At 37.7% G+C, this 20982-nt stretch overlaps 1 protein-coding gene across 2 annotated transcripts in view; it reads left to right on the top strand.

The window, feature by feature from the left end:
* The first annotated feature begins 1383 nt into the window (after positions 1 to 1383).
* LOC139121319 (glycine receptor subunit alpha-3-like) overlaps positions 1384 to 20982 on the top strand; it is a 28131-nt gene continuing 8532 nt past the window's right edge. The window contains exons 1-6 of one of the 2 annotated variants that reach the window (XM_070686110.1): positions 1384 to 1701; positions 3442 to 3566; positions 4102 to 4344; positions 18072 to 18151; positions 18885 to 18955; positions 20746 to 20963. In XM_070686110.1, coding sequence (XP_070542211.1) covers positions 4241 to 4344; positions 18072 to 18151; positions 18885 to 18955; positions 20746 to 20963 — 473 coding nt within the window. In that variant the 5' untranslated portion in view covers positions 1384 to 1701; positions 3442 to 3566; positions 4102 to 4240. Of the gene's footprint in view, positions 1702 to 3441; positions 3567 to 3915; positions 4345 to 18071; positions 18152 to 18884; positions 18956 to 20745; positions 20964 to 20982 lie in introns of those variants that run through there. The other variant, XM_070686109.1, reaches the window with a different exon arrangement.

The raw sequence follows: 20982 nt of genomic DNA, 5'->3' as shown, positions 1-20982 counted from the left end.
AAGTAGCTTTGTAACTGTCAGAAGTATTCAACTTTTTTTTTCAACGTTCATGTGAGGTTTATAACGAATACGCCCTCTACAGTTCAAGTTGGCAAATTTTAGTGCTTTCTTTACCCGTGTAACTTCATCGGGGTGTGTCTTCAAAAGTGAAGTTAGGATGGGGTTTTGATTCTTTCTAATGATTAAATAATATTGTTTATTGATATTGTGAAATGGGGATCTATCATAAGATTAAGGGAGGCGTGGATTTTAATGCAAGCAGACTTTTCAGCCGCAACGCTTTCATTCTGCAATATCGATGGTGCTGTGCGCACATATTTACAGATACTTGTGCATTCTGACAATAAAGGTAAGATGTGACATGTGATATAGCATATAACGATGTGCAGTTTGGTGTGACGTGAGCGATGTGATGTTATGCGATGTAAGATGATTTTATATCTATGTTCTGTTAGATCAAACTGGTGTCAGATGTCTGAGATCTCTATTAGAGATTTTACATTGTAGGGGCCAAGTGCAGTTATTCCTCGGGGTCAAGATGAGATAGATGGTACCTTCGTCCAAAAAAATTACGAAAATATTTCAGTTACCGAAGAGTGTCGACTTTCAGCTTTATTGACGGAATTTTTAAAGTTGGATTCTTAAAATTTCGTCGTTTTCCCCATTCTGACCTAGTCACGTGTTTAAACTTGTAGTCGAGTATTCTGATTGCATAATCGCAAATTGTATTCATGAAGCGACTTCTCCTCTGTAATCATCGCATTTATTGTATTAAAATCACCGGATTCATAGGACCTGAGATAGTCATATGAGATAATCATATCCGACCATCAAATATCCAATTCTTTTGTGTATCACTTTTCGATCAAAATCGTTACCCAGCGTCATTTGCCACGCACGACGACAACAACCGCTGTTGCAGCTGGACGCGAAGGGATATTACGGCGGTGTCGATTTCCGTGTTGCCATGGCATCCAGAACACATCAAGCGGCTCATCGGGACGCCGCGTAGTATTGACGCAACCTGAATTACACATATACATGCTGGCATTGTGCAATTTGATCCTAGCCGAATGTTCCATGCTGGCGGACTGAATCTCTTTTACTAGAAAGTTAAATTATTAAAGTCTTCAATAATTACGACCTGCATACTCATGCAGCGTGAAGATTTTATAAGTATGAGTATGAAGCCGAATACGTGCTTTGGGCGTATGTAGGGATATAAACACGCTTACATTTTCAATGCACGTTATTTGACAAACGATCGGTGGGGAAGCCATACAAGGGCATAAAATCAGTACATTGGTCGTGCTTTTTGCCTTGAGTGCCGAGAGCGCCCGCAGGGGACAAGGCTTTCAACCAAAAATGGCCTCCGACAATGATATGATATAACTATATGTACAAGGTACAATGCAACCTTTGAAGTGTTACAGGGATGGCTTCCTGTCGCTTCAAGGGGAACTTGGCTTTGATGTTGCTCTACGGCCCGTTTGGTGTTCGTTACATGATACAGTACATGGCTTGCATCGCGTTTGGTGTCTGTTAGATTCCTTACATCCCGTATCAGCGAATGTAACAGTCATGCAGTGACTACATGATCTACCACAAACAGACACTAGTCAAATTCCATCCTGATTTTGCTTAAAGGGAGGCAGTCGTCGGAACTCTGCTCAAAGGTTGCCAGGGACCCCTACGACCGATGTAAGTACTGTAAATAGGGTAGGTTGAAACATGTTTATTAACAATGAATATCGAAAAATTAAATGTTGAAGCTATGTTGAAGTGGTGCATCTCGATATCATGCATGGAACACAAGAAAGCGTATACAAGAAAGCATATGTATGTAAACAAGCAAGGCGCACACGCGCAGTTCCTACGATCGCCTCCCTGTAATGTGTGGTTTTGTAACGCACACAAAAGGGGTATAGATAATCTACCATGAACAGACGCTGATTAAAATTCAATCCTAATTTTGTTTAATGTGTATTTAAGCATGAATCGATGCTTGTGACATACTTTGGCTCTAATTTCCTGTCGTGTTTAAGTTGTATTAAGAGGAACATCGCGTACTTAGTGTAATTTGTCTCATTTGGCGTACACCATTGACGTATTTGATTTGGACTGTCGACGAGATTCATATATATATATATATATATATATATATATATATATATATATATAGAGAGAGAGAGAGAGAGAGAGAGAGAGAGAGAGAGAGAGAGAGAGAGAGAGAGAGAGAGAGAGAGAGAGAGAGAGAGAGTCTGTTTCAGTTCACAATTTGGTGTGTCAGTACGGAATAAACCTTTCGTGGATTAAAAACTCACACCTGTGACCCTCGTGAAAGGAACGCTTCACCTTGTGTTAAGTTATCTTTTTCAAAGGTTCAGATAAAGGTCAAAAAACACTATATTGTGTCATTTTGAGTTCAAAATGGAGAGTATCAGTTCACACGCAGATGGACCATAAAATTTCCATTATAAAAAAACGAGAGTGTACAATATCAGGTTTCAGTTCCATTGAACACCATTGTCAATCATCCAACCGAGTAAATTGACATATTTGTGTGTGTTCGTTTCATCTTCTTTTTTATGACGATTTGACAAAGGGCAGTTCAAGGGCACGTTCGATTTGAAAAATAAAATCCAATCCGAGATCTCTCTCTCTCTATATATATATTGACTGTTTATGTCAGCGACATATATAAGAACAGATCAATGCCCTTAGTAATACTTTTTTTTGGTGTATTTGGCTATATATAGAGACAATTTTAATCTATTAAAGTCTTTCAGTGATGATGGCTGTTTTTGCTACGGTTATGGTAGAACACGCCTCAGCGACAGACATTCTGATTCTCAAACGTTTGCAATTCTTTTCTGATATACCACTTGTGGGGGTTCATTTTAAGGTTCTTGCTGTGAGAAAATTTTCACCGGCTTAGTTTTAATTAAGGAATGGCAGCCATTTTGAATTTTAAATATCGGTAAATCTTGGGTCACTTGTTTCCCTAATACCAAAATTTTCACGGAGACCCCCGATTTTTATTCGTGATTTTGAAAGAGAATATTTGAAAGCTTCCGTAAGGAAAGTTTGAGCAAAAGTTTAAGTCTTTTACTTTCGAGGCGCACACAACTCTAAATGAATTATTAACCATAGTCCCATAACTTTATGGCAAATAAACACTTCTCTTAGCAAACGCTAAAGACAGATATGTTGGCACGTTAAGTCTTACCGAAAGCTATCGATGAATTACCTTGTCTTCTTTTCACCATAACATCTTTATGTGTTTTTTTTTCTGGTGAGAATTTCATATTTTGAACACACTTTCTTACGCAGGTATCGTCCATCCTGTTTTTTACTCATGCTCCGTGCACAGCGCCATTGACGATAGTTTTAGTTGAGGATTACATTTTATTGGCACAGATTTTTCACCACATGTTACAGGCTTAAATCTTACCAATGCCTTTATGACGGTGGAATGTTGACATGTTGGAGAGCGCGTGTTGCATTAAAATGAGTTCAGGTGCGGCGCAAGAAGAAACCTGTCATTCTGCTGGGATGAATTTAAGGTAGTTTTGTCATTTGTCTTACTATATCAAAGACTGGTGAGGGCGCGGCGAGGCGTACTTTCGAACGCTCGAAAAGCAAAATTCGAAACGACATATTACCAAGACGTAATAATTGTATACTTTTTGTTCGTTATTTCAATATTCACTTATACTTTTGGTCACCGCTGCACTCAACAAGGAAAATGACGATAAAATCACAACTGCATTTTGATGTCATCAGTAAATATTTCGCTCCTCTTTTATAGCTGCATGAGCGCCACCAGCGGTAACTTCAAACCTGCTGGGAACGTTCTTTGTGTATGAAGTGTGCAGCAGTCGCAACAATACCATCATCATCATTATTATTTGTACGTATTGTATCTGCGTTGGTATGCGTGTGCGCAGGCCGTACAGACCCTTATGATCATACCTGTGGTTCTCACGCCCTGACCGCGTCCTGGACTCAGTCGCGAGATGCTCCCCGACTCGTAGCTCAGTGTTATGGACATGGTTCCCCGTATTAACTCCCACCTCTCCCAAATTTCACACTTTGCAGAAATCCACTCGTCCTGATGAACATTAGGTTTACTGACTGATTCGATTCACACGAAAATAATACTTTAAAATCCTAAGTCGGTGTACTCATTACATATCGAATTCATCAAAGTAGGCCGGGAGTCACCACAGACAGTACAATGGACGGACAACGCAGAGTTGGCCTGGTTGTTCAGGCGCAAGCCATATTCTCGATATTATTGAGCTTGACAGCGATTCAGAACACGGAATCTGGAAAATTAAGGTAGGTGTCAATCTTGGTAAAATTTCCTGACATGATCCAGACCTCGCAACAGGTCAATGTCTTTATGCTTCGTGTATCTGTCAATTTTTGAAAACCCTTCCACTTCGTACGATCTGATAATTTCATTGATAGAATATTGGTTCTTTAACTGACAAAATAAAACAACAAACAGGTTAAGCTATTTTATTAACCAAAAGAGAAAAAAACATTAAATGATCAAATATGAAAAGGAAATAGATCTTAAGTGGCGCCACTCCAGAAATGATGAATTTCAGTTTGTCTGACATCGATTAACATAGACCAGCTATGGCTGCAGTTACTGCCAAGAGCATTGCGCTCATGGCAGATACGGGTATCCTGGCAACGACGCTTGGATGTTGTTCGATTTCACTGAAATACTGACACTCATTGCAAGGTATGTACTTTAAACTGAACCGCTCACCGGTCTCTTTGTCTTCGCTATAGGAGGTCATCACGAAGACAGCCATGGCAGATACGGCGTACGTGTGCTAGCTATACATGACCATGAATGTAAACGCGCTATATTGAAGCGATGGCAAACGCTACCGCCTTTGCAAATTCAATGAATGGTCCCGCATTTTCCCATTCAAATGAATACGGGCAAATATCTTGTCAATAACAGAATAATATGGCCGCTCAAAGTGCGTTGAACCGTGGGAATAGATAAATTTTCGCGAGTGATCATTTTTACGTGGAAAAACGGAAACTTTATGTCCACTAAGAGAATTACGAGAAGTCTACAAAGCAAGGCCAGATAAAAATAGTTATAGCCCTACTATTGTATCATGACATAACTATATCATTAAAATTAATACATGTATGAACTTTATCATTAAAATTAATACATGTATGAAATATGAATCAACAGGTGTGCGTTCAACTGAAACCTGCGGCGAGTGACTCAATTTTAGTAGTTTGTCATGGATTGGCGATTAGCACAACAGATCAAATCTAAAAAAAAATATTCTGATACTGAACTCCACTTTTTGACGGTGCAGCTATATTGTAACAGTGACAAGAGTGGGTAGGTGCCGTGATCTTTGCGCACACCGGAGACGCCGCTGTTTGCCAACGTGATTCAATTTTCTTGCCAGGGCAGTACGACAAGACTAGACTGGTGCGTTTGTTGTTGTTTTGCTGGTAGACGTATGGTTATTCCTTGCGCATGTGGTAATTACGTGAATTACGTAATTACGTAATTACTTAAATTCCCTGAAATGTTTGTGATTTCGAGCTTAACGCTCCATAAGCCATAAGAGATGTGCTCCATATTTTAGAGACTTGCTTTCCATTATTTTTTACTGATTGCGAAATACATCATCTTGTTAATTCAACTCCTAAACTCCACGTGTTCAGACTTTTCAATACAACTCGTGGCATTTCTGTCCCGACTTGAATTCATACTGCAACAAACTGCACATCGAACAGAATTCTTCTAGGCAGAAAGGCAAATTCTTCAACATATTCTGGGGAGAAGACAATAAGAACCAGTATGAACTTAAAATGCTCACGTGTTTCATTATATATTGCAGTTGTGTGTAAATTTAAACTTTTGCCACATCTTTCAACTTCATTGAAAGTGTTATGATCAACATCATGAACAATATTTACCACAGATTAACTCTAAAGGTGATAAAGTCTGCAAATATGTAATTACCTGAAACAAAAATACTAAACTTCTTTAACTGCTGTCATTGTATCACTAGTGTATATAGCAAGTGTAACTGCCTTTGGTCAAGTCCTTCAAGCTTAATATGCCAAACTGTGAAAGCTCATTAGATATACAAATTATAAATTAGCTGACATGAAAATGCCAAATGACTTTCATATTTTAACCTGGTATCATCTATGTACATAGCACGTTTTGCCAACTTTGATCAAGTAAATCCCGGTATATATCCCTAATTAGGAAAGTTCATTAAATATGCAAATTAGGAATTGTTGCAGTAAATATGCTTAATGACTTTCAATAATGTTAAATCATGGTATCTTCAATATACATATCAAGTTTCGTCAATTTTGATGAAGTCAATTCAGATGTATATCCCTAATTAGGAAAGTTCATTAAATATGCAAATTAGCAATTATCTTTCATGTCACCCTAAATACCTTTCACGGCTGATATTTCTTGGTGTGATTAATATTTGTAGCAAATCTCATCAAATTGTGTTCAGTCGCTCTCAATTTATATCCGTTTTTTCTGAAATCATTAATTATGCAATTGAGCAAAAAGTAAGCAAGCCAACCCCACCAAAAACTAACCACTTCTTGCCATTTGCAAACTGAATCTATGTACTAGATTTGATTCTGATCTGATGAGCCGTTCTTAATATATCGGGCCCACAGACAGAGGGACAGACATACAGATAGACGGACAGACACACAGACGGACAGACAGACATCGCGGCGAAATTAGCTCGCATATGTAAACGCTTGAGCTAAAAATGTACTTATTTTGCTGAAAAAACAATTGAAAAAATTATCAAAGCTTTCAGCTGAATTCGTTTCAACTAAATACAGGGAGTATCATAAAATAAACACCTATTACCTGGTCATGAGGGCCATAGCGCTCATTTATTACATCGACGGGCCGTCGGGCGGGCCGTGTGTTACAGATCGCCGCTATCCCCCGAGGTTGTAAGCCAAGGGGTATAGCGATGTGTTTCTGGTAACACATGCCCACGATGGGTAATAAACGGGCGCTATATCTCAAATAAAGACCAGGTTATAGGTGTTTTATTACATGCAACACGCTCATAGCGTATTATGTTGTGGTTTTTAATGTGTTTTGATATTATGCGACGCAACAATCCATTTTGACAAGTTTACTTGGCGATTTCCCCACAGCGGTAACAGTACTAGTTGTACCAATTTCTTCACAACAATATTCTAAGCATGTAGCAACATCATTAGTTGCACTTCAATCTTTATCGTTGATAAGCTGTTCAAGTTCTTACGCTAATGGAATGAAAAATCTTGCTGTTCTTTTTCTGTTTAGTGAGAGCCGGGCTAGCTAGTCGCACATCCCTGGCGCTCATCACGTTCTAGTCATCCGCAGTTGATTCAGAGCTGCAGACGACACTTCGCGTGTGGTCACGTGACATGGCACTTTTCCAAGTTTTGCCAAAAGCTATTTCCTAGGGAAATAGTCTTTAAAAAAATACTCTCTGATGTCACTTTTGTCAATTCAGTGAGGACTAGATATAGAAATTTTCTCGTCACGTGACGTATTCTGGCGAATCCCGACACCGTATAAGCATGTGGCGTGTTATAAATGCTTTTAATCATACTTTATACGGTGCTTCATCAGCAGTACCTATAGTCAATGTTGTCGTTTAAGCCATCTGCTCGCTTTCCTAGGTAAGGAATTTTTGTCCAGTGCCATCTAGTCACAAATTGTATAGAAAGTCTTTTGGAACTAATTTGGGAGAATAGGATCTTTTAATTCTTCAAATTTATTAAAAGTGTTAGGTGTCCTATTGCTGAAAGTTGCAATATTACAAATTACACATAAAAACAAATGAATCCCAATATGAGCTTAAATTTGCTGATTATACCCGACATAACAACAATATCCTATTGTTCCAAATTAGTTCCAATCGTGTTGAGGCCGAACTAGCATAGAGTGGTTCAAATTACATGCTTTCCCAAAATAGGGTATAGGTCTGTCGGTATTTTTTTATGTCGCCATGTTTTTTATTTCGTTCAAAACGATGTAACGGTTAATAATTTCTTAATAACGCATTTCAGAGTGGCTATTGTTGTTATATCATAACACAACACTATTGTATGTATGATGCCATCAAAACTAAACTGGCTCATCACCATTTATTCACAGAAAATTGAAGCGATTATCAGTGACCATTGTCTGGGCTTTGCTAGATAAAATGACGATTCAGGTTTTAGTTTGATCAGGCAAAGTTCGTTTGGTTCCGGTTACCCTACGCTGACTTTGCCCACCTACCCTAAACTTTCTAAAGTCGTACGTTAACTTGGAAGTGACCCCATCAAAAGACAAACAAAGGAAAAACACAAAACAATAAAAAATCAAAAATTAGATGTGAAATCAGGCCTGGGCGAGAATAACAAATCCGCGAGCATTTTAGTGAGATCTAACGTGTGGTCGATGTCAGTCAGCAATTGCGATCATGGAGACGAAAAAATCTTCGCTGGCCGCTCTTAAAGGTATACAGTCACCTGTAATCTAAATATGCCCATATATGGTCAAAGGAGCGTTCCTTGGTATTCAAAATGCTCATGTGAGGGCGCTGTTTTTAAAAAGCGGCCACCCGCTTAAAATCTGTCATTGGTTAGATTTTCTCTTTCTACGGTAACTGTTGCAAATTGGAACAGGTGACAGTATACCTTTAATCATAAGCGCAATTTCGAACAAATTTTAGAGAAATGCCATCAAGGTGTCCCTTACTGTACAATACTCAGCAATAGTGCTGGACCATGGTTTCAGTGCAGCAGCCTAATAACAATGGCATGGCATGCACTTGGGTCAGGCTATAATATGATGAATTTCAACAAAAAATATTTCCGCTTTTAATAGTTGTGACCGATTGCGAGAAGTTTAATAATTGTTAAAGCTTGATGACGTGAAGGAATCTGCCGAGACAAACATACACATGTTTCAAGTTCAAGGACGAGCTGATGTGTTTTGCGACAGCCTGCTACAAGTTCGGCTAATAAGACACAACATTGATTCGTACCATTTATCAGACAAAATGAGAGCTTTTGAGTTCTTTTGGTACAAGATGTAATAATATAAATAATTTTTGAGTTTTGTGTTTTAGCACATACAAACGATCAAAATGGTTTTAAAAAAGACAAATCAAATCCTGTTTAAATACAGTAAACATACTTGTGACTTTACTGTACTTGTTGGAAATTAAGTTTGACAAGAATGAATAGCAACTTCAATATTGCAATATGTAACATCTTTTGTTAGTTTCTTGGGTCTGAGAAGTAATTGTATAGACTAAAATTATTTATTATACTTACCCTTTCAGGACAAATATTGTCCCAATCATAGCTCTCAGGATTCTTTCCCACGCACTTGTACAACAGTACTGTCATTAATTCATCGTTCTGGTGACGTCGCTTTGAACACAGGCCAGTGCATCTGTCTAACCTATGATATCTGCAGTAGCTGCAATATTTATTGTTTTTTTAGTGTTTCCATTTGGATGTCTATTAGAGGCACATAATTTGTTTTTTTCTCTGTAGCGTGTGGAAAAGCTGTGCATGCAATCGAGGCCCGGCACTTCATCCCGTGTATCGTTGAAAAGAATTTCATTTGAACTCACTTTGTCAACGGAACGATCCGACATGTACACAATACCCAAACACTGCAATTCCGTGGCACTTTACGAACAAAACAATGCGAAAAAGAAGATGAATCTGCAATTGTGTGTTGGTAAAATGACTAAATAATTAAGCAGAGAACAACCGGTGATACAACCGTTTGGTTGGATCAGTTTTTTCGTGTAAATTCGACGGATCGGGCAAATCTGTAATAATCTCTCTGACAATGTTTCATCGAGAGTAGTGCCATGGATGGGTTGAATGTCCTCTAGTCATTACAGTGTAATTAGTTTCAACAATTACTAGTATTAACTAGCTGTAAAATGAAGCAGTTCTATTGTCACGAACATCACGTGACCATAGACAGCGCTCTCAAGGTCTTGGCTATTAGACTAAGTGCTGTTATCATCAATACACGGCGCGTGCTGCCTACATGAACGCAAAAGTAACACACACATACAGGCTGAAAAAGACGAGTTTCGACATCATTTCGGGACTAGAACAAGAAACTGCTTTATGCAAAGAGAGAAAAAATATCGGAAACGCATCGAATATTGCAGTTATTGGAGCTTTAATTATTTTTAATATCTCGGTTGGGTTATCTCCAGCCTTATCTCTGCACAGTTGGGTGCAACAGTTTCCCAACGGAGCAGAATGGCGGCACACCTCATTTACGTTGAACACAGCAATGTGTGCCTATTGTAGTGCATATTGTCTTCCCGTGAAAGATGTACCTACCTATCTCTCAAATTACACAAAGTTACCTGAACACTGCAAAAATTGCCATGCAAGCATCATCAGTCAAGCCAAGAAGTCACATAAGTATGCATTAGGTTGTTCAGGTATTTCTGGACAATTTTAGGCGTTTGCCAAATACACAGAGACTATGCAGTCCCGTTCGACATTCCATTTTCCAGGGGACGCTAAAGAGGCAAACTTTGAATATGGCGAAATGCATGTTGGAACAGGGCCAAATTGCCAGGGGAACCTAGCTTAGCTAGGATTTGGAAATTTACATAAATTTACATATCAACTGTGGAAAATTCGAGGGGGGGGGGGCTTCTGCTCCCCTCCTGCATCCCCGCATGCTACGGCCCTGCGGAAATAGTTTAATGTAAGAAAGCAGATACGAAAAGTTCTCTTGTATTGATGATCGACTATATGTGATATCATATCATATCCTAAAACGTTTGTTTGCGAAGTGATATGTTACTTTGCATACTGCTAGATTACATGGGCATCGCAGCATGCAACTCGCGAGGTGCAAATTGAAGGCTGTGGAGAGTATACATACGCCATCAATAAGTGAATAGGCCCAATGCCTTTAAAGTCAATGCGATAATACACTGTCTCCTGTGTGATACACAATTACACTGGGCAAAATCATGTTCGTATCACAGTTACCATGGAAACTGTTTTTTTTTCAATCGAACTGTCCACCAGACCTAGGGATTAATTGAAACAGCTACCCATATTAATTCGCGACAGGTGAGGCGCTTGTCGTTGTAGTAATATTCATAGATGTGTACAGAAGTTTTCGCGAACTTTCACTTCAGGGTCTTCGTTGTACGTTTTTCGTAATTTAAAATATTTTGTGATCCCTATAACAAAATAATCTTACAATTTCGACTGGTGCATTCTCCGTGTGTTTAACGTTAAGACCAATTTTATACAAGCACAAAAACGTAGAAACATTTGACCTACCTCTCCATCCTTTTTGATACTAGTATAAGTCTATCTATCTCTCTGTCTTATTGACTGTCTTTCCCACCTAGTTGTCCTGTATGATTTGACAGTGATCTGTATACAGAGCAAATTCGATATGCGTGCATCCCGAATAGGGATTGCCGGATTGGTGATTTTCCCAGAATTTACTCGAGGAAAGCCTTTTCATATGATTTGCATTAGCCATCGTTCAGCAATGCTGAAGCAACGTCATTTAAGCCGATATTGTCAACTGAAAAAAATGATTTGCCTTTTTGCTGTAAACGTGGTGAATGATGTTACAAATCCGTTGTCGACGTTTGCAGCAGAAATGATTACAGACGGAAAATGCCTTTCACGAGAAATATAAAGTAGTTAAACTATAGCTGTCCACAACTTTGCAAAAAAAAGAAAAAAAAGCAATATAAGTACAGAGCTATAATGGCCCCAGTAAACAACATGAAAATGCAGGCAGCCAGTGGCGACTCATGTTCGATGAAAAGACGAGATTAATTAAGGTATATTTCAAAGGAAATGAAATTGGCAAGGACACAAGGACCACACACAACGCTGCATTATGAACACTGATGATTGGTATTAACCAAGCGCGATATAGCAACAAATTAAGATAAGTATACTTATTGTGGAGAGGGACCTAATTTAAAATTACATAGTTATGTCATCATAAATTCACCAAGTCCCATGTGTTGGTATATTTCAGCCTCAACAAGTAAAATAGTCCAATAAACGTTAATTTTTTCTAAAAAGAAATACCAAACGTTTTATTATAGAAATGGCTGATATATAACGTGCTTCCTAAATTGTCGTCAGCTGAAGTGGAGGTATCGAATTTACTACATCAGTGCATTTAATAATACGGTCAGTGCGAACACACATTTAATGAATTACTAACTGACTTTCGATAGACAAGGGACCTTTTTGGTAAATCTGGCATTAAGCGTAATTTTGCAGATTTGATGAAAACAAATAATATTAATAATCTTTGTGGTTTCTGTTAATTATTTTAATACAGGTTTTTAATCGATTGTACCATAACATATGCCACATGTCTTGTAAGTTGGTCGTGTAACATTGCCATCTTTTCTTCATTTGATTGTACATATATACCGCGCCACCAAATGGAAGCCAAAATGGGACAGGCCTGTCCAGATATTATCCACTTTTCACTGTAGCCAGGACAGATAATACCCTTTGCATCGACATCGGGTTTCCATGCGATAAGTTGATTGTTTCCATGGCAGCGGCAATAAATCTGATTTGGTATTTGTCGGGCGAACCGTAACATATGTTGGTAGGCGCGATCAATCTGTTCGCGTAAGTCGACATAGAAAACCGGTACAAAAGGAACAAGATGTTACCACGACCGATAGCTTGGACTTATATTTATTTCCTTTTGTTTTGATTTTTTTATCATCATATGGGAATTTAGAACAACGGTATTTTGGCAAATCTCTCAGATTATACATGCACTGAAAACGTGTATCAGTGGAATCTATCTGCAAAAATATTTTGTTTCTCTACGTTTCATATCCGAAAGAAAACATATATCACATATCATTTTGTGGTCATTTGTGCTTTCTGTCCTATGCTGTCATTTGTTGAGAACTACGTAGCCATTTAGCAGAGGAAAGGATAGAATAGGTGACCTTAGCAGTTTGTACAGTAATCACAAAAATAATTTGAGTTCCAAGAAAACAGATGGTCTCCTAAAACTCCAAATTTTACCGCCAAACTTTACATTTTGGGCAATTAAACTTCCAAAGAAGCAATTTATTTGACAAAAATTGCATCTGGGTATTAAGTTTTGATTGACTCAAACGAATGTCAGCGAGTATAGTTTATCACTATTGGTCGTTTCAACAGATGTTACACGTATTCGAACCGCTATTGGCCAATCCACAAAGCTATTTGCGTGCGTCATCGTTGGTTTCAATAGAAAAGTCTGTCCCATTCATCGCTGTATTTTGCTGTCGTGTATGACTGTTTGATGATCACTACGTCATTTTTGTTGTGTGCTGTGCGTCTGCTGGCTTCCTCCACCCATCTGTAAGTGAGACAGATGAAGACATGTTTTCCCCACTGAATCAAGCTCTTACTCAAATATTCTCAACATATCATCTTAAGCGTATCAAATGACTTGTTTCAATTTCACCCCCATAGTTTCTACTTGCTATACAACTCCAATCGCTATAAATAAATCAGTATTTATGCTTCAACTATTTTAATTCAGTGAGTACCTATTGCGAAGAATTGTACGCGCCTCGAAACTTTATCTTAGAGACTTTCCTCAACAAAACTTTAATTATACTCTCGCAAAATCGAGAATGAAAATCAAGGGTCACCATGCAGATTATGAGATGATAATTGAGAAATGAATTAGTCCATATTTACCGACTCTTGAAATTTGAAATGGCCGCCATCCCTGTTTGGGGATGGTGGCCACGAGGGAAATAATTAAGTTTTTGGGATTTTTCAAAAAGATGAGCGGGCGTTAAATTTATGAACTCCACGAGCTTCAAAATGAGCGCCTAAACGTGGTACAAAAAAGAGTATTGTAGAAATTTGAGAGTCCGAATATCCTGTCCCCGAGGCTCATTTCTACTTTTAATGACGGCGATGAACTTCGGTTCGAAGAAATTCGGAAAAAATTAAATACATTGATTCGATAAGTTAACCTTAAAGGTATACAGTCATCTGTAATCTAAGTATGCCCATATATGGTCAAATATGCCCATATATGGTTCCTTGGTATTCAAAATGCCCATGTGAGGGCGCTGTTTTTAAAAAGCGGCCACCCGCTTAAAATAATTGTTTATATGTTAGCAAGTACACCGGTTGAGTAAATTTCACAAGGTAGTATTCAAATCGGAACTCTTAAATTACAGAGATAAATTACACCTTTAGGAATCCAAATTAAACTACCGATTTAACCTGTTTTCGTAAAGACAGTTGTCTGCCTAAGACAGTTTGCCGGTGGGTCATAAGCGCATTTCGATTGTAACATCACTGTTATAAAATACCGACAGCATCATTGTGTTTAGATTAATGTTTCTATTTCAACTACGAGCAATTTGCAGCCACCTTTTTGTTTGTATAAAAACTCTTTTACTATTTCCAAAATTCCTTTTATTCAATTACTTATGGGCAACACAATCATCGTTCGGCAGATCACGTTTCCGGTGAAGGTCATAAAATATTCAACTGGACAAAAAGCCATAATATCCTGTACGTCGATTCGTCAATTGAGTCATAAACGTCTCTTATGTATGGATATAGACTTAATTAAGGCGAGCAGCATGAAAAGTAATAACGTGTCTACAAGTTGCTGTCCGGGAGGGCCTATGTCGGTCGATTTGTATAATTGCCTCTCACGGATGTCATTAAAACTGTTACACTTGTACATTGATTCGATTAGTTAACCTTAAGGTATACAGTCACCTGTAATCCAAGTATGCCTATATATGGTCAAATATGCCTATATATGGTTCCTTGGTGTTCAAAATGCCCATGTGAGGGCACTGTTTTTAAAAAGCGGCCAGCCGCTTAAAATCTGTGATTGTTTAGATTTCTCTTTCCGTGGTAACTGTGGCAAAATTGGAACAGGTGACAGTATACCTTTAAAGTACCCCGGGGGCAAATTTCGCCTAATCGAGTCTTCAAAACTCTTGTTCGTTATTAATTAAACAAAGTAGAACACACATGAGGAAAAAAATGAGGAAATGTGTGAGCATGGATAAGGGACTGGACATAAATTACAGGGGGGGGGGGTGCCGGTGTTTTTCGAAACACCGCTGCATCAAAAATAGTGACCCTTCAAAAGTTCATGCACAAAAATTAGTGACCCTCCCCCTTATCCGTGCTTGAAAATAAGTGACCCTCCCCTGTTACTCAATACCCCCAACAAACCCGCAATGTGTTCAAAACCTTCTGACTTGCTATACTTTTGAAGTCTCCTCCCAAAAGCAAGGCAAAATGTGGCCGATATAACGCTTTGTCCAAAAAATATCAAATCATATGTGTGTGATAATTCATGTAAATGTACTTTGCTTGAAGTGGCAGGTAAAAAGTGCATGCGTGTACAAAAATGTAATTTTTAGATTTCATCGATAGTGTTGATTCACTATACATGGTAGTCGACTATAAAAAAACTATGAACGTCCAACGTGTATTTTCCAATATAAAACTAGCAATATTTGTTCATCTACAGATGTTTAATAACTGATATAAATATACTTGATTTGCATGGGTTGTTTACAAGTGCTCATGTGAACAAGATTTTGGAATTTCACTCAAAATGTTGATCAACTATACATGGGAGTCTATGACAAAACTGTAAATTTTTTTTCCACAATTAAGAATATGCAATATTTGTGCATATATGGACCCTGAATAATTGATATAATTGTACTTGATAGAAGAGGGTGGTAACACGTGCATCTGTGTACAAGAAATTTGTTTTTGGAATTTCGCATAAAATGTTGATCCATTATGAATTGTTGTCTCTGACGAAACCATAATTTAAAAAAAAAAAAATAAAACTTGGCAAATCTGTGTATTTATGTATGCTTGATTATTGATATTTATGTTCTTGATTAGACTAGAGTGGTTACAAGTCAATGTATGTGCAAAAAATTGGATTTTGGAATTTCACCGAAATGTTGATTCATTATTCATGGCAGTCCATGATGAACCTATAATGTTTATCATATACAAAAATAGGAAAATCTGTGCATTTATGTACACTCGATTATTGGTATTAGTGTTCATGATTAGACTAGAGTGGTTTCAAGTCTATGGTTGTGCAAGAAATTTGATTTTGGAATTTCACTGAAATGTCGATTCACTATGCATGGCAGCCTATGATGAAACTATGAATATTTTTTTCCAATACAAAGCTAGGTAAATCTGTGCATTTATGTACACCTAATTATTAGTATTAATGTTCATGATTAGACTAGAGTGGTTTCAAGTCTATGGTTGTGCAAGAAATATTGATTTTGGAATTTCACTGAAATGTCGATTCACTATGCATGGCAGCCTATGATGAAACTATGAATATTTTTTTCCAATACAAAGCTAGGTAAATCTGTGCATTTATGTACACCTAATTACTAGTATTAATACTAATGATTAGACTAGAGTGGTTTCAAGTCCATGGTTGTGTTAGAAATTTGATTTTTGAATTTCACCGAAATGTTGATTAACTATACATTGTAGGCTATGAGGAAACTACAAATAACTCATAGGTTATCTGATCCTAAATTGTTATTCAAACGTTGTTCGACCTGAAACTTCCAGTTGTTATTGATGACATTTTGCACTATTCTGAATAGTTTGCATTCTGTCAATGTCCTCAAAAAATGAAAAATGTACATACAGCTTCATGAACATTCGACATCGACCTATACCCAATGTATTGTCAATGGGAGAATGATATCAAATAAGTGATCTCCCAAATTGTTATTGAAAGCGTCATTATAGGGGACAGTTTATATGCACAATAGAGGAGTTGGATAAGTAGAAATCATGACAACTTAAATCAATGTGGCTGCTTGGTACATTGTTTACTATACCTTTAAACTTGCGCCCGAACTTGCGCCTGAAAATGGAAATGGCAGAAAATGAAAGAGCCAGGAGGTATTTTTTCTTTTTTCAGTATTCCATATTCTTCAATACGTGCACATGCAATTTTAGCTTTGATGCATAAAAAACGGTAACCCTCCCCAATAGGCTTGCACAAAATTTTATGACCCTTCAAAAATGCTTGCGCGAAAAATGGCGACCCACCCCAAAAAAACACCGCCCCCCCGTAATTTGTGTCCAGTCCCTAAACATCAGCGAGTTTCCTGTCGCGAAGGTTACGATTTAGAAAGCTACAGCTGGCTTTGTCCTATCCATAGAGTAACGGCACAGAAAATACCACAGCTCATGCGATACTAAAACACATGCTCTAAACAGCTAAACTCTTTGAAGACCTTTTAGACAGGCAAAGAAAAGATACGAGTATTTCTAATTCTAGCAACTACGCTATCTAAAACCTGCCGACTAAACCATATTTCAGGACCATTAGTCAAACATACTGACAGTACTCATGTAAAATTTATAAAGACAGGAAGAATGCTATTTTGCAAAATAATATATGATACATTTCAATATTATTCTCAGCGTCATGGCATGAAACTGAGAGCTTTTAGTCTAATTTCCTCCTGCAGAAAGAAAATTTGACCCATTGATGTCCTCTGAATGACATCGATCTACCAGCGACCATATTTTTTCATTTTTTGGCAAAATAAACAAAAATTTAATATAAATTCTCCCAAGTTACAATAATAAATCCCCGACCTACATACCCTATTTGCAAAAGCCACGTTAAGGGAAACACATTTTTATTTTATTCTGACCGACCATTTGGCTCTGTCGCAATGACATCAAACGGAGACCTAACATATAGTAATACGTCACAATTAACAACAATGTCACACTCTTCAATAGCTAGATCGGGTAGCCATGGTAACCAGGAGCCCCTGTCCTTGTGAACTTGGCAAATTTGGAACCGATGTGTAGTAACCATGGAAACAGCCGACAAATTGACACAGCATGTTGTGATGGGTAACTGGTGCCGATTCACGCACATGGCTCACGTGTACATTTCTTCTTCCAATTTTAAACAGTGAATTGGAGGAGGATACAATCCAGCTCTTCGCTGACCTGTTAGACGGCTATGATAAAAGGATACGTCCAAACTATGGAAGTAAGCTCCTCTCAACTAAACTGTATCACTTATATTACGGAATGAATGCTAACACAATGCATGACATGACATACATTCATTTATATCGGAGTCCGACCTCTAGAAAACATGACGCTGATATTGTTTTGTGACAATGAACTGAAAAATGCAAAATTTGGGGTGTCAGATTTCATATTTAGATCATTATGGTACACGTAAGCTTGTACAAGAATTTTGATCAAAATCCAAAATACTCTAATGTACAGCGTTGAGATACATTTCTCTATCTAGCAACTGTAAGCGTATGTATGTATGTATGTATGTATGTATGTATGTATGTATGTATGTATGTATGTATGTATGTATGTATGTATGTATGTATGTATGTATGTATGTATGTATGTGGGTGTGTGTGTGGGTGTGTGTGTATGTATGTTTGTTTGTTTGCAGACAGGTAGGCACACATAACCAGACACCCACCTACCGACCAAGCCAGACGGGTAGGCAAGTTGGTCGAGAATATAGTTATCCAGTTATACACGCATGTAGGTTTTCTTATACATCTATTTTATGCATGCGGACATATATCTTAGTTGTTGATGGATGGGCTAGACAAGTCAACATAGAATTCAATGAAACGATACTTTTAAAAGGTTGATATGATTGGTAGACGATCGATGACAAGAACAATTGTGACGGGAGATAAGTGTCTGGCAGGCTATCTGACTTTCAGTTTTTTATGTCTGTTACCTAGGTGACGAACCCTGCGTTGATACTGTGCAGCTGTACATGGCGAGTTTTGATGATATTGCCGAGTCTGATATGGTAGGCGAAGAATATTTTCATTTCTATGAAAACAGTAAATTGTGATAAAATTTTTCATTATAACTTTTCCTCTTGTTCTCTGTGAAGTGAGTTTAGATTAGAAGTAAACACTTCGTATTGTGTGCCATCTGCAATGGTATAGTCAACACCAAAGTCAAGTCCAGACTAAAATTCAGTTGTCATTAATAATATTAGAACATTACACATGTACAGGGCTGTGTTTACATATTGATCGCCAAGACTGCATTTACAAATATCTGGTGGGGGGTGTAGGAATCACGATTGAAATTTAATTCGTTTTAGATCCCCCTCGATACGCTGAAAACATTTCAAACACTCCCTATATATGATAAAAAATATTCAAATGCCATAACATTATATAACATTTTGATATATTTTATCCAGTATGTTTGCTCTTCGTATCAACGGACTCCAATCTCTTGTTTTACATCCAATATTCAGTATTCAGCTTATCAACACAGCCAGCACATGTGTTCTGTATACTTATATCGGTGGTAACTGCACTTCTCAGCCAGGCCATAAATTGAAATGTCGGTATTGCAATAACACTAATGCATATTCATACTCAGGCTGTGTTTCACAAGCTTTTAAGCATTTAAACATGTTTAGAAAAATGATGTACAAGAAAATGATGTTGATACACAGAATAAAAATGTTGAGAAAAAAATCAAGTTTTATTCCTAACTGATCATTCAGATCTCGGATACTCTCTATGGATAAGTATATACTCTTTGAGAACATTTTACCCACAAACCCTGCTGAAATGCTCATGGGCTTGTCGACCCAACACAGCCTGCACAATATCTTTATTTTCAGTGATGACATGTGGAATGGAAAGTAGCGGCAATTTTTGTTGACATTTTGTATATTTATGTGTGTCAACAGTTTCTCGGTTTACTTGCAAAAGCAAGTATTTGGCTCGTCAATTATATACAGTCAGCACTAGCCTAGACAGTAATTCGTTGTTAAAATTACAATATATAGTTTGTTTTGATATTGGAGGTGTATATTTGATATTTCAATACATGCTTTTGGGTGTAGCTGGTTTATGCACAAAACAAAAGCCTCCGTGTGGAATATATCAACAGTTGCAGCTTCTGTTACAAGGTCTATACTTTTTGTCGTTCCTATGACAATCAATGCCATGGTTACTATTTTAAATTTTTCAATATAAAAGTCATGAAATTCTATAAAATTATGTCAGAATTTGTTTATTTATTATTAACATAAGATAAATTGGATGATATAACCATGTTTTTATTGTTTTAATGTTTTTACCTACCAAACTGTGGACTCTGAAGATGTGCAAGCATAGGGAACCAAAATATTTTTTATACCCTATACTGCAAGTGCAAACCATTCAAATCTCCTTCTACTACCCACAAAACTTTAAAATCTCCTCGAATCCTTGAATGACTCCAGCCCCCCTCCTAAAAGTATTTGTGAATGCAGCCCTAGCAATTCGATATGATTTTTGGAGCCTGTAAAACCAAAAGGTGTATTTCATAAACAGAAAAAAGTAAGCGAAATGCACCAAAAATTATGTAGGTATAGTATCAATCAGTTATCGATTTTGCTCAGTCTGAGCACCCTGGTTGTTGGTGTCGTGACGCCGTCGTTGTATTCATACATGCTACGTAGCTGATGTTCCTGACACGAGTATAACGCTCGACCGTCCATTATTTCAATGGTAATTTTTGAGCCAGTTTAGTAATTTTTAGCCAGTTTACAACATGACGATGCTCATTACAATTCATCTTACCCATCAGAGTTACAGCTTCACCATCTACCTCAGGCAAGCTTGGGATGACCCACGACTCACTTACGACGAATCCCGTGAGCTGCCGCCAAGCAGCTTCCTGGTCGACAAAATATGGGTTCCCGACCTAATGTTCGGCAACGAAAGAAAGGCTGTTTCTCACGACGTGACGACGGATAACAAGGTCGTGCAGATCACTCCAAATGGATCCGTTTGGTACAGTGTCAGGTGATCTCTCTCTCTCTCG

The sequence above is a fragment of the Ptychodera flava genome, chromosome 21, assembly GCF_041260155.1.
Source record: "Ptychodera flava strain L36383 chromosome 21, AS_Pfla_20210202, whole genome shotgun sequence".
Taxonomy (NCBI): Eukaryota; Metazoa; Hemichordata; class Enteropneusta; family Ptychoderidae; genus Ptychodera; species Ptychodera flava.
The sequence above is the reverse complement of the archived record's forward strand: the minus strand, read 5'-3'. Positions and strand labels throughout refer to the sequence as shown.